The 15,469-nt window shown below is 37.5% G+C and overlaps 1 protein-coding gene across 7 annotated transcripts in view; it reads left to right on the top strand.

Moving 5' to 3' along the window:
- Positions 1–14,272, top strand: part of Larp4B (La-related protein 4B) — a 32,690-nt gene extending 18,418 nt beyond the window's left edge. For all 7 annotated transcript variants that reach the window (XM_081983694.1, XM_081983692.1, XM_081983699.1 and 4 more), the window contains 3 exons: positions 993–1,882; positions 9,322–9,523; positions 9,574–14,272. In XM_081983694.1, coding sequence (XP_081839820.1) covers positions 993–1,882; positions 9,322–9,523; positions 9,574–9,749 — 1,268 coding nt within the window. In that variant the 3' untranslated portion in view covers positions 9,750–14,272. The remainder of the gene's footprint in view (positions 1–992; positions 1,883–9,321; positions 9,524–9,573) is intronic.
- The last annotated feature ends 1,197 nt before the right edge of the window (positions 14,273–15,469 follow it).

The following is a 15,469-nucleotide window of genomic DNA, read 5'->3' as shown; positions in this document are numbered from 1 at the left end:
ATATTAAACATATATCTTCATCAGGGCTAAAAGGTATAAAATGTTCTGTAAGGTGGTGAAACATGTACGGACCAAACGCTTACCTCGAACTGTCTTAAAATATGCACATAATTCATATAAGATGTTACAAACATGTAAGTGCACCAATACATAAACATGTAATAAAAAGGTTAAAACAACACATAACAATGAACTAATTACAAACAAACGTACGGTCGGGCCCACAGCTAGACTGCAACAGAACGCATAGAATGATGACCCACTGACCACAAAAAGTTGTTTTTTTGTGTGTATGAATGAGTGTAAGCGAGAATTATTAATGTTTATTTCCACAAAGAGTTAGATCGGTCTGTTCATAAAAATGTGAATAAATGACGTTTAAATTTTGGGTATCAGTTCTAAAATACTGGTAGAACTTATTTGTCCCTAACTCCGCCAAATAATCGTTATAAGATATGCTGAAGCATACTTAGAGAGTGTTGTTGCCATTATACAGGGTGTTCTTAATTAACTCATCATTGCCAACTTTTTTATTATTGAAAATAGAAAATTGTTTAAATTAGCAAACTTGTGGCATTTTTTGCGCTCACTGAAAAGGCGTCAGACATTGTTAATGTCAAATAGTTAACTTCAAACGCATAATTTAATATTTATCCGTACATCCTGTACCTTAAGTCTGCTATTAAATGTTAAAATGTCATACCTTGATACCTTGGTTAGATCAAGTTTTATGACTTATGTTCATATTAAATTTTTTATTAGAGAAAATTATGGTCTACCGATGTGGCTAAAAATTTATAGGTCATTCCATTTAAAAAATTAACATTTTCTGAAGAAATAAGTCGAAAACGCGATGTTTAATTGTATATGCGTTTTTGCCTTTTTAGTGAGCGCAAAAATGCCACAAGTTTCTATTTTCAATAATAAAAAAGTTGGCAATGGTGCGCACTTAATTTAGAACACCCTGTATAACAGTAAATCTGTTTTTTTAGGAGATCCAATGACTTCGTCTGGGATGCTCGTGCCAGTGGGAACGATACAGCCGGTAATCCACCCGGATAATGGACAAGTAGATATGTACAGATTTCCACCTGCCAACACTTTTACGCTCAAAGAGGTGGTAGCGCCGAGGCACCGTCGAAAAAAGCGGGACGATGATCCGGCAGTGACTACAAACGGCCCGATCACCCCCGCTCACCAAATTAACGGGCAAGGGGCGGTGGCTCCGGTTCTCGGTGCAAATTCCAATACACTCGCCAAGTCTAAATTTGACCTCGTCGAAGAAGCATTTCCTCCTCTTCCAGGCCTGGACGCTTCCAATGGAACATCGTCAGCAAAACCGACAACCCACCAGCCCGGTTCGTTCACGCCTAATCACACTACCAGCGAAGGTTCCACTCAAACGGTCGAGGCTACGCCCACCGTGTGGGGTGAAAACCGATTGGCTGACGTAGTCAAAGGTGTGGTGAAGGGGCGTGGCAAGCCAGAGAAGGAGGAAGAGACGCCGTCGCCGAGAAGCAGCTCACCGAAAACTGAGGAAAGCGCAGCCGTCGTGGAACTGAGCAGTGTGGCGTTGACTCCACCCACTTCTCCGCATATTAGATCCGCGAGTAATGCAGCTGCGCCGGTCAAGTGCACAATGTCGGACAAATCGACAAAGACGGACGACGTGCTGCTCAACGGGTGTGAGAGGGACGTGGCACCAGTTCCCACGACAACCAATGCTGCTACCATGACCACAGTGGTTCAGACTGAAGCATCTCAGGCCAAACCGGCCGCAGTTACGCCCACCACGGTCGCAGCACATTCAATATACACACGCCAGGACTCGAAAGGCGGAGGAGGACCCCAGCCAGTTCCTGTTCCGTCTCCACCTCCTTTGGTAAGTCGATAATTTAATTTTTGACCACCCTTATCAGTTAACAGGGTTCTGGTGCGATTTAGGTGCCACAATATTTTTAGTTCTTTTTTGATGAAATTATGTCAGATTGTTTATTTAACTTTTACCAAAATAAGGGTGGATGAATGACTTTCGCGCAGGACAAACTCACATTTTCACGTTATTTTCTTTCTTTTGGCATTCTCCATACTAAACATAAATGACTTGTTTTTGGTCGGTATAGCTGGAATCAGATGAGAAAAGGCCACCGCATCATCCATGACGCAGTTTTTAAAACTATTTCTCTCTCCTTCTACAGTTGCCGTCGCATTAGATATAATCAGAGGCGTCCTATTAAAATATTCCCGAAAATAAATTGTTAAGCGGTCAAAAAGCCACTTGGCAACGTAGTACGGTTTTTACTTGGACACAATTAAAACAGATGCGGCAGCGGCCAGGGACAGATGGACCTTTTTATATGCTTTTACTAGCCGGCACTCTAAACGGTGTTGCCAAGTTTAAAAAAATGTAGTGGCGAACAGGGAGACTTAGGGGGTTAGGTTAGGTTCCGTTTTAGTCTGGTGTTTTGGTTGTATTGTTGAGGGTCGCAGTTGAAGTTCACACAGTGTTATGAATGAAAAACGTTATTTTGTCATAATGTCTTCCAAAAAGGTTGGAAGGAAAGGTGTTATCATACACATCCAAAGCCGTGAAATCGTCAGTAACGTCTTACAATTTATGAAGAAAGAAGCAGAAGGAGTTTCCATTCCTTTGAAAAACTTTTTGTCTTTTATTTTCTTTATTAAAAACGAAGAAAACGTTTCATTTTACTGATAAAATAATAGCACACCACTGACTGGCTGCAACAACTTGGAAAGTAACGAGAGCAGCAATATTTAAAGCGAGACGTACAGAGATCGTGACATCATCGTTTGATGACGCCTGTGGCCTTTTCTTAGCTGATTCGAGCTCTACCAACACCACCGGCGTGTATATTGAACATTTTGTTTGGTGCCTAACAACCCTAGCAACGTTGTCAAACAGAACTGCTTTTCTGTTCAAAATTAGAAAAGTTATTCTAAAATAGCTATTTATGTAACCAGTTACGAAAAGATTGATTTTGTGTAACGAATGAATGTTTGTAGGGCGAGCGCAGCGAGGTCCTACAATTTGAATGAGTTACACAATAAGACATTTTCGAAACGTGTTGCATACATATTTTTTTCTAATTTTGACCAAAAAGCGGTAAAAACCATCTTTTAAAGTGATTTAACACAAATATTCACTTTCATAGCACCTTGTATAAACAGTGACAACGACATGTTATGATGGATGTCGCCCATATGTTTCTACGGAAATGCATAATAACAGGGAGTGATGAAATGAACTTTTCATAACCAGTTACATAAAGTAAAACGTTTTGTCACTCTAATCAGTTTTAAAAAGTGTCACTTTATATGCCAAAATTAGAAAAATTAATTTTTAATTTCGTAAAATGGAAGTTTTTCATATTTTTCTCTTTTTGAGATCTTAATAATTATATTTACATATATGAATCGGCCACTATGGTTAGCACTAGGTTAGCCATACATATTTTTCAATACATTTACAAAAAATAAATATTGCCGCTTGTACTAATCGGACATTAACATATTAACATATGTTAACAGTAATTATAGATAGTAAAGTGTCATTTTGTATGTAAAAAGTAAAAAATACTTACTTATTTTACTAATTTTTAAGCTATTTAACGATTAAACCCTTCATGTTAAACGTCCTATAATGGGTCCAATACTATAAAACTTTTTATTTACAAACTGACAAAATAAAAAAAAAAAATAAAAAACTCAACACCACATCACACATTTGTCTACCTCACAGGTCTACCTTGCTGGCATAACCCAACATTTCCTCCCCTTTTACTTAATGTTACGACCATATGATCTGGAGCTGCACTGCCAGAATCGCAATCTTTCAAACCATCATCAGGATGAAGCGTTGATGTGTGTACTTCTTGAAATACTTCTTCAGAACAACTGTTTTCCAAGTCTTCTACCTCACTATCATTTACTACTTCATTGCCATTAGAATTGGATTGTACGCACTCTAACCGAAGATTATCCAGTTGAGTCTTGTCCTCTTGAACTTGATTACTCTGAACCAATAATATTGCGAATAACCCCATTTACCCGCTCACCATACAGATAAACTTTCATTTTATTGCAAGCCCCTGTAACTGAACTAAAAAGGTCCGGAAAATCGCTTAACAACGTCTCGACTTGAACTTTATTCACCTGAAGTGACGTTGCCAGTGGTAGTGATGTCCACGAAATCAGGCCTAGATCAACCAACACTTTTGTGTTTGCCAAGTTTGTAATATTATTGACTTCAATTACAGGTTCAGTGGTAATTTGGCTGTTAGCTTTAAATATGACTTGGCAAGTACCAAAATTCTTCATCTTTCTAACTTGAATCGGCTCGTTCATTGCAGGGGATCCAATTTTCTTCCAGGTATCCACGTTAATTTAGACATGTCAGCTTGCATACATACTGTGGTCCCGTTCAACATGATGTCGAAGTATCGCCGATATGAACAGTTTTCAAAATGAACGTCATTTATCTGTATAAGATGAACATTGTTTGTTTTTTTTGACCTACACACAGATGCAATATGACCAATCTTGTTGCAGTAGAAGCATTCGCTGTCTTTAAATGGACACTCATCATTAACATTCCCTGATAGGTCCCCTCTTCATTTTCTGATTCCTTAAATTTTGTTGTCGAACTGCATTGACCTCAAGAGGCAGCTACTACAAGCTGTTCTGCATGTGCACAACATAAATCTCTGACTTTCATTATGTTGGCATTGTCAACTTCGCTTTCCTTTAAAATGATCGCACGGTATGGTTGTAAAGCTGGTTGATTTGTATATAGAGCTGCCAGAAGAAGTTTGAACTTATCTATGGTTAGTTCGTTGAATTCAAATAGATCACCATTGAAGTTTGTAAGATCAATAACATTAGCTATGCTTATATTCATAGGGCGCGTCATGAGTATATCATAACGTCATTGAAATATTGACCTCATTGAAAGTACACTCGTGTGGATACGTGCTTTTAAGCGATTGAACTCACTTTCGACAAAGGCTTGTAGTAATAATTCTACGCATTCAGTATCCGAGAGGACTTTCTTCGCTCCCCGTCAAACGTAGTCTTGTGTCTGGCAAACCATTCTGGAAACGTGCAACCACCTCTAGGGTCGTAAATAAATTTTTTTAAAACGCTTTGCAAACGAATTGACGTCTAAAGTCGCAGGTGTGTTTCTTCCCTTCTCTTGAAGACATGTAATAAGCTCCCTTATCTGACTTTGGTATGTCTGTTGTTGCACTTTTAGCTGTTGGGCTTCCAATAATTTAACGAAACGGTCCATCATAGTTTTAGTATCGGAATCCATTGTAAAGGTTCGAATGACTGCGCCAATAATGAATCCAATAGGATAAATAGCTAGTATTTACAAACTGACAAAATTACTCAACACTACATCACACATTTTTCTACCCCACAGGTCTACCTTGCTGGCATAACCCAACATCTTATATCGTTTTCTTGAACCTTCGGTTTGGCAACGTTGCACATTTCGAGTGGTAAGGGGGAGGAATTTTTCCTAGACTTGGTGTAACCTGACCACTTTCAAAGCGTTTTTTTTTACGATTCTTTTTCCAAAAAAACAGCTTCATCCACCCTTTTTTGGGTAGAACTAAGTTGAATAATCAATTTCATCAAAAAAATAAAAATACGGTGGCACCTATATCGCACCAGACCCAGTTAACAGAGTTGTTCATTTACTATCACTTTCAAATCTAAATGGATGAGTTGTACATGTATGCTGTACCTAGTGATATTCAGCCACATGAGTTCAACTCATTTTACTGCGGGGTGGAGGCTGCCCTCGCTGGGGACATACTGAAATTTTTTAAACTGTCAAATTGTGCCGGATTTGATGGGATTTCTATGAGGGTTGTTTCTGCGCTGCCTGACAATGTTTTATCTGTTCTCGCCGATGCAATCAGCGCATCCTTTTCCAAGGCAGTTTTCCCATCATGTCTTAAGAGGGCTCAGGTTATTCCTCTTTACAAGTCCGGTGACCGCTCCCACCCGGCTAACTATCGACCGATTGCCCTGCTTCTGGCACTGTCTAAGGTGCTGGAAAAGCTGGGCCAGAGGCGGATGATGTCGTTTCTGGTGCGTCATGAGCTTCTCAGCCCATCTCAGTTTGGCTTCCGGCCAGCGATGGACACGAATGATGCTATTTTTTCTTTTCTTCAGGATCTGTATGGTCGCATGAACTCGGTATTTTGCGACTTGTCGAAGGCGTTCGACTGCGTAGACCACCAGATCTTGCTTTGGAAGCTTGAAGCTTATGGCTTCCGAGCCGCTTCTTTGTTGTGGTTTCGCTCTTTGTTGTCCGGCCGGAGCCAGGAGGTCTTCATCGGGAGCCATGGTTCTGTAGAGTTAATGTTAACTTCGGGTGTCCCTCAGGGCTCTGTTCTTGGACCTTTGCTGTTCTTGATATACGTCAATGATATTGTTTCGCTCCCTTTTAACGGACTGTTTTCGCTGATGACGCGACCATTCTTTGGATCGGCAAGAGCGCCGATTCATTGACTGCCACTATTGATGGTGACCTCTCCATAATCAAACATTGGTGCAATTCCAACTTCATCAGTAAGACCAAGATCCTACATTTTGGATGCTCATTGCAGGAGATTTTTATTGAGGGTGAGCCATTGTGCGCCCCTGGAGTGAACCAGTTTCTTGGTCTTATTATTGACGACTCGTTTCGATTCGCTGAACATGTGGAAGGTCTGTGCTCTAGATTGGCGTCGGGTTGTCATGATGTATCTAGGAGTGCATACTATGCACTGATTGACTGCCATATCCGCTACGGCATAGCTTTCTGGGGGGTTTGTTCTCGAAGCCGCTTCAATTATGTGATTCTCCTGCAGAAGCGAGCATTAAGGTGCTTGTGTCGTGTTGGATACAGGGCCTCATGTAGACCCCTCTTCATTGAACATGCTATCCTCACATTGTGCTGCATTTTAATCTTAGAGACGATTTGCCTTGTCCGTGGCAAGTTTGTGGGTCAGTTGTCCGAGGGCTCCGGCTCAGTAGATTCGTTTTGAGGCTTCCCATTCGTCACACAAGATTAAGTCGTCGCTTATTTACGGTGGCAAGAGACTTTTCAATAACCTTCCACTCCACGTGAGAGGCCAACCATCTGCGCATGGATTTAGGCGTGAGGCTGAGAGGTTTTTGCTTGACGGGGCGTATTATTCTTTGGACGAATTCTACTCCAGTTCTTAAGGCGCCTTGTTCTGCCATAAATTGACCAAGCAGCACTGTTTGTGCTTTTGATCCTTTTTCTCCTCTCTTATACAGAGTAACTGCCTTTTTGTTTTGTTTTTATTTTAATAATTGTGAGGTGTACTGTTCTCGCGGAGTGGGTTTACCCAAGGATACATCATTTATAATCATATGAATCAAATCAAGTTTTCGTCAACAAACCTGTTGTGTTCATATTATAGAAAAGGGCGTGTCTAAAGCTTCGTCACGTTTAAAATTTTGCGTATTTTGTCAGTCAGAAAGTAGAGATCTTTGGCTGCAAATTTTCACTAAAACAACCTTATACCAAAGCAAATCAAAAATATCTTGACCGAAATAACATTTTTTATTTATGAGAAGTCTGCGTTTGGATCATAGAATTCCGTCTAAATTTGAAACCTAATTTATTTACCAAAATTCGCAGAGATGTATCACCAATATGTAGTAATTTTTTAACTTTAAGCTCTTGATTTAGGTTCTGGATGGTTACATGTTTCTCTAAAATAAATACAACAAATTAAAAATTCAATAAGACATTCTGAGTGATGCTGTAGTATCTCATAACTGATTTTCAGGTTGGAAACCCGCTGGAAAACATTTTAGACGCTTATTTTATTTTTTCTATGACTTTATTATTAATATGTTTGAAGAGATTTTTATGAAAAATCTATAATGCAACCCAAAAATCGCAGTCTCTGGAAACAATGAAATGTTAATAGATGTTTCTTACAAAAGTAGATATGTTTTACTATTATTAACATACTATCGTTGTACATATCATATAATGTATTTCGAACATCCATTTTAATGCTTTCAGATAAATCAGTGGTATTGACCCGTCGATAACGTCTCGATTTACGTTTTTTAGGTGAGGAAATCATAAGATTACTTGCTTGCTTTTCCCGAATCGAATAAACAGTGTTGCGGGAAATTTTCAAAGCAGCTGCAACCTTCTAGTATCAAAAAATACATCAGTAAGAATATGTAAGGTCTTAAAATTTCTTATTTTCTTCCTGAACAGATGATAAAGCTTCTAAAGGTCCTCCATTAGTTTTTTCCAATTCAAAATATTCACAAAGGTTAAGAATTAACTGCTGGGCTTGTCTGTAGAGAATTTTTCCAGGCATTTTCTAAAAAAATACTGTAATAGTAAGTAATTCCGAATTTAGGAAAAACCAACTGGCTAAATAAAAATCATAATAGACACTCCCACTTTTTTTTCAAAACAGGTTGTTAGTAATTGTGCCAATTTTGGTTAGATCGTGACAACCAACATAAAAAAATAATAATATTATGAAAGTACTTACAGAATGTTAAAAGCGTAGAAACAATAGCTCTTAAAAGAACTGTGGTGGTGTTGTAAATAGAAAACTTTATAAATGATTAACAACACAAAGAAACGGAAAAGAATTAATAGTAAACAAATCAAATAAATTTCTATGGTTGTCAAATTGACAATGACTGAAATAGAAGCGCTAATAAGTAAATGTTTTTTTTTTGGAAGATATTCACTTAGATATTTACCCTTTCTGAAAGTGAACAATAGACAAGGATGAAGTTTAACAATTAATAAATTTATTTACACTTCAAAACACTGCGTACAATAATTAATTCAGCTACTAAAAACACTACTACAATTCCACAATTATTCCACTATTTAAACTTTACCGCGTTCCCAAATTACACCACTACACTACTCCGCCGTCGTCGACACCGCTTCTTTTATATTCGCAAACTACGTTCTAGAATGACCGCAAAACGCTTCGCGATTTGCCTCGAATATCAAAGATTCTTCCAGGTGTGGCGCTTCCTAACTGTGGCCTACTTTAACACGCGCCCGGCCAGATATTGCGGCGCATCGGTTTCATCCCGAAGCGAGCGCTCGTTCAGAAGTATCGAGCATAGTAGGCCCAAACCGTAACAATATTGTATGTGTAGTGTAATAATTATGTATGTTGTTTTTTTTGCTGTTTTTGTATTTCAGAGCTTTGTCAATGACTTTTAGTTTCCGACAATAAAGCTACTTTTTTGATTGGTAATAACGTTCTTGCGAATCAACAGGATATGCAGGGTCATCCACCGCGCATGAGCTACGCCCAGGCCGCCCAACATCACAAAGACAGTCAAGCAAAGGCGTCGAAACAATCGACGATATCCCAAACCGCGCCCGAAACGGTTCCCGCCCCCAAAGTGGGCACAACGGCCCGTGCTTCTCAGGCATCGCAGCCAGCCGAACGTGATAGTAGTATTAGAGAAACCAGAGGTAATTTCCATTGTATTTTTATAGGTGTCATTTTCCAACTATTTGCACAGATATAGGTTATAAAGGCGAGTCGCAGAAAGCTGCAACATTGACAGGGCCTCGAAACAACAACAACAATAACAACAACGGACGCCAGGCGTCCACACACGAACGTCCGGGTAGACGGAAACCGGAAGTGCGTCAATCGCAGCTGCGCGATTTTGTGCCAGCCGCGACGCCCAAGTAAGTGGGCGTGGCATTGCCGTTCGCGCGGACCAATCGTATTCCAATTTCGTTTTTTTTTTTTTTTACGGGAGTGGCCGCGTTCTATGTGTCGCTGGACCAAAGCTCCGCGTGTGCGCGTCTGTATGAGCGGCAAAAAGTGTTGTTCCTAAAGCCGGCCGGATTAAACTAAAATGTAAAACTTGTAGGAGAAAAACGTTTGTGGAACGCGGTGGCGCAGTTCAAGTTGGGTCTCGGCGCGCGCAGCAAGCGAGTCTGTGATTGGTCGAGCTCTTTAATTCTACTTCATAAAGTTTAAGCAGATTTTTTTTTCCTCGGCCGTTTTCGTTTCGTATTTTACGAGGTCGGTGTGTACAGGTTTACATGTTTTTGAGCATATTTTTGGTGTCAAAACAGGCGGTGTTTTTGCAGCTTTACGGCAACAAAATTAATGGGAAATCTAGTATTTGCAAGTGCTTTACACTGTTGGCAACACCGCTTTCGAAAGTCGTTTGAATTTAAGGGCATCACCGCCTTGTTTGCTAAATTACGCCACTAATAACATTTCCAGCTGTTGATATTTTTGTTTTTAAGTGAATGATGGTGCCGACCTCGCGCGGCCGTCTTCTAAACTTTAATGGATACGCCATTTTCTTGTGTGTAACGCGTGGTTGTTGTACAGGCTGATTCACCTTATGATTCGACTAAATAATAATAGTAATACGTCTTAAAGGATTATTTTTGACAGAAACGACTACTATTATTACCATTTTATCGTGTTTAAGCTGTATAGACGGAATTATAAAACTATCTAGGTGTAACGTTGAATATTTTTGAAATTTTGTTGATAGGTTTTGTTTTACAGGGTGTTTGATTAGTGTGCGTAAATCACACAAAATTTGCTTTCCAGAATGCAACTACAAACGGAAAAAAAAAACCTAAACAGACATCCTGTTTGAAAAACGCCCTCTGGTGATTGACAGGCTGCAACTGTTTTTACATCAAAACCGTTGTTGTCTACGCTAGAGGGCGTAGTTAGCGATATGCGCTTGCGCGCGCTGTTCTGTTGCTCGACCGCGCGTTTTCCGATGACAGATTCTATATTCCCTAGTTTCGTTTTGTACAGGCCATCATAGGCGTTCAAAGCTCTCATTTTCTTTTCATTTATTAGACGAATTATTGCTCGTAGTTTGGAGCAAACAATTTGGTTTGTAGTGGTTTTCGGATTTATTCCTGTTAACCAAATGTACCGGGTGTCCTAATAATTATCGACAATCTTTATTCCAGCAAACAATCAAATAAAAGACATGACAACACGGCAAAGTTATAAAATATTGTGTTATTTGTAACAGAAAAATTGGTTTTCTAGGTGCAACATTGCAGCAGAAATTTGTCAAGTCATCAGTTTTTACTGCAAAACGAAATAGAGAATGCCACTGGTAACTTGTCCTAATTATTCACATTTTTTGCATCATTAACAAGGTTGACAAATTTGATTTTTGACAGGATATGGCAACACTGCAAAGTTTTGGAAGTTTATCAACATTAATACAGCAATTATCTTAAATTAAAACTTCAGCTTCTTTAAAAACATGTCAAGTACAATAATTCGGTTAATGACGTTGCATTGCAACATTGCCTGCTCCGTTTGGTACTACTTTTCAAGAGTTCAGTCAAGTACTGACCAAAATTTTCCTCATATGTCAATATTGACAATCACGTGACACCACGAATCAAGTTTTGCAATACAAAGAATAATTAATACTAAACTATTAATGAAAGTATGAACCTTCAAGTTAGATTTGAACCACAATATTGTAGGGAACAAACGCAACTATTGGCAACACCGATAAAAAATATTGTTTTGACATAATAAATGAAGTTTCATTTCATTGGTGGGCAGGGAGCACGTGATGCACAGCACACTAGAATCGGAGGTAAACTGCGCAGTATCGAAAATTCAAATTCGCAGCCTACGCGACCTTTTTAAAGAACGGTTGACGTAGGACATTGGCCGTGTACAGTGTGTCCCAAATTGCTTCTACACGTATTGGGATCTCGAAAACGGTAAGAGGTACAGAGTCGGTTAAATGGGGAAAGTTTTAGAGAATTTTATGTGAAACCTATTTTCGGTTTCCAAATTGAATTATCTTTCACCGTTTTCCGGAAAATTGGGAAAACGTCAGAGGCTGCATTTTAAACACGAAAGCCAAAGATAGCAGCATTTTCGCCTAAATTTGATTTAACAAATTTTCCTAATGCTAGGGCGAAAGTGATTTTGGAGCACACCACTGGAAAGAGGAGGAAAAAAGGGATTTTTTGAATGGTTCAACGTCACCGTAGGCCAAAAACTAACCGAAATATGGACAATTAAAGTTTTGAGGCACTTTTTAAGAAAATATCGAGTTTCTAGTCCTCAAAATGAGTGTTGTGGAATATCTGCTAAACTAGTAAATTTACAGAAAAAGTTAAAAGAGTAAAAAATGCGTAAAAAAGGTTAATAAAACTGAATCCTGACTTTGAACGGTCAATTTCCCTCTGGAACTGTATACAGGGTAGCCCAACTTACTATTTTGCACTATTTTTGAAAGTAAGATATTATTAAGGCACTTTTTTACGTATAACACGATGACGTACGTCATTGGTTTCCGAGTTATGGATGATAACTTTGTAAGCCATCTTGAAGGCGGCCATAAGAATTTACAAAGTTATCATCCATATCTCGGAAATCAATGATGATAGATTTTTTTTAATTACGTCATCGTGTTCTACGTAATAATGTCTTACTTTCAAAACTCTTTGGCTTTCGTGTTTAAAATGCAGCCTCTGACGTTTTCCCAATTTTCCGGAAAACGGTGAAAGATAATTTAATTTGGAAACCGGAAATAAGTTTCACATAAAATTCTCTAAAACTTTCCCCATATAACCGACACACTTTATAATTAAAAGGTGCTGAAATCAGAATATTTGAATGGCATTTTCGATTGGCAAGTTTAGTGCAAAACCAATATATCTGTATCCTGCTCCATCAAAAGGAGTTGAAACAGTATGACAATACATTGGTTTTGTGCTAAACGAGTAAATCGAAAAACTTCGGAGCAGGAAACGTGAGGAACAAAATAACAAATATTTTTTGTTAAAATATGTAGGCAGAGTTGCCAATTTTCAATATTGACAAGTAAGTAGTGAAATATTCTTCTGTCTAGAGTATCTAGATTTAATGCTTGCCTGACTGACTTTTTACAGCAGTGGGCCATAAATGCAGAGAAACGTGACAACACTGTAAATATTAAAACATGGCACAAGACAGGTAATTAATTTCTTTAATAATTTGAGTGATTGCAGCCTTTTTGCGATGTTCATTTCTGATGCAGAGGACACCCGGTGAAACTTTTTTAAAAAATTGGATTTTCTTAGGAAAAATTATTTAACCCGCAATTCGTGCCTTTTCACCGTATCCTAGCGGTTAACTATAAGTTATTTTAATTAGTCGTTGCACTAGTCGCGGCCTTATTATTATATCGCTCCTTATTTCCTACCACTTTTTTATTTCCACACTCTATAATTATTTTAGTTGTTTTTTTTTTAGAATGAAATTTCTTCATAGCTATTACACCCATGGTTTTAATCTTGTAATAATAATAATTATTATCGTAAATGAATATTAATGATTATACTATAGTTTGGCCCTCTACTTACAGACTAAAAAAAAGGCGAAAAAAAAGTTTTGAGGGCCAAAATATCGTTGTTTATAGGCTGTGTTTGTATATATTTATAACAAAAAAGAAAAAAACAATTGTTAGGTGTCGGAGCAACGGTACAGATTAGCGTCCATTTTTCTTCTTTTTAATCACAAAAGCGCCGGCGAATCGGCGCACGAAAAAAGAAATCTTACGTTAAGACTGTTAGCTATGATTATATGTATATTTTTAAGAATTGTTACTTTTCTGTGTGCTCCTTTGCACACCCTTTTCAAACGACAACATACGAGACCAACCGAAGAGTATACATATTTTAAAGAGAAAAAAGCGCGTTTCTACACTCAGTTATACGAACCTATCAAATTTGAAACTAGTCATATAGACGAGCGGAAAGTGTGTATTATAGAAACGCGCCCCAAAAAAAAAAAAACGCTTTAACCTAGCTTTTATTAAGTTCTGACGAGTGTCTCCTATGTTCTTACTCCTTGGGGGTGTGTTAATACTATTTAAGTTCATTGTATTGTTTAGTACCACTTTACTTCCATTCTTATGTTTGTTGTTTTTTAATAGCCAATATAAAAGCGGGACGGTTTCTAACGACACTTTTACTACAAATCCCTCACACAAAGATGCATTAGAAGGCTTTCAAAATATGTTGTTAGGCCGCCCTTCTCTCTTTGTTTTTCACTTTGAGGAATTACTTTCATTTTTAACTTCTAGAGATACGATTTTTGTTTTATATTATTATAGAGACTTTAGACAGTGATATGACTTAATAATATATAAAATAGTTGTACGTCTTAAGATTGTGTATAAAAATTACTACTATTAAAATGTTTGGAAGAAATTTTTTGCTTTCTTTAACTATCCCACATAAAAATGTCAAGTTATTATTATTATTATGCTTTATTTCATAATTACGTTGAGTTACACAAAGATGTATAAAACAAAAATACACTGAAATGACGTCACAAAAACATTACCCACACAAAAAAAGAACTACCCCAATCTTATGTGCCTAACTAAAATAATCCTGAAGACTATATGGTTCGAGATCTATAAGAAACGTTTTTAATTTTCGTTTAAACATTTTTTCTACAGTAATCTTAATATCAACATTTAATTTATTATAACATTTGATGCCCATATAATATACACCTTTTTCAAACAATGCTAGCCTATGTTTCGGATAAGGAAGGTCACTTGTGGGAGTAGGATAATTGTGATTGACATTTGATGCAAATTCAGCTTGGTTTTTAAAAACGAACATAACTATTTCATACAGTGCGTTTTTTTTAACGCGCAACATAGGATTTTACGTGTTAAATTTTTAAGCCCATGTTAGACCACGTTGTTTTGGAACTACAAGTGTAAAACTTGACGGGTGTGTGTTTAGATATTTTAGGCATTTTTAAACCTTTTCTAGACGTTTTGGAACATTTCTTAGACATTTTAGTCATTGTGCAACAATTTCTAGACACTTTGAACATTTTCTAGACATTTTAAGCATTTTGAAACATTATCTAAGCATTTTAGGCTTTTTGGAACCTTTTCTAGAAATTCTAGACATTTTTGAACATTTTCTAGACATTCTAGGCATTTTGGAACCTTTTCTAGACATTTTAGACATTTTTGAACATTTCCTAAACATTTTAGGCATTCTGGAACATTTCTTACACATTTTAGGCATTGTGGAACAATTTCTAGACACTTTGAACATCTTCAAACATTTACTAGGCATTTTTGAAAATTTTCTAGACATTTTAGACATTTTGGAACATTTCTTAGATATTTTGGACTTTTATAAGACAACTTAGACAGTTTGTAGACATTTTAGACGTATTGGAACCTTTTCTAGACATTTTTGAACATTTCCTAAACATTTTAGGCATTCTGGAACATTTCTTACACATTTTAGGCATTATGGAACAATTTCTAGACACTTTGAACATCTTCAAACATTTACTAGGCATTTTTGAAAATTTTCTAGACATTTTAGACATTTTGGAACATTTCTTAGATATTTTGGACTTTTTTAAGACAA

This window comes from Ips typographus, linkage group LG7 (assembly GCF_016097725.1).
Source record: "Ips typographus isolate SLU linkage group LG7, UJ_Ityp_2.0, whole genome shotgun sequence".
NCBI lineage: Eukaryota > Metazoa > Arthropoda > Insecta > Coleoptera > Curculionidae > Ips > Ips typographus.
The sequence above is the reverse complement of the archived record's forward strand: the minus strand, read 5'-3'. Positions and strand labels throughout refer to the sequence as shown.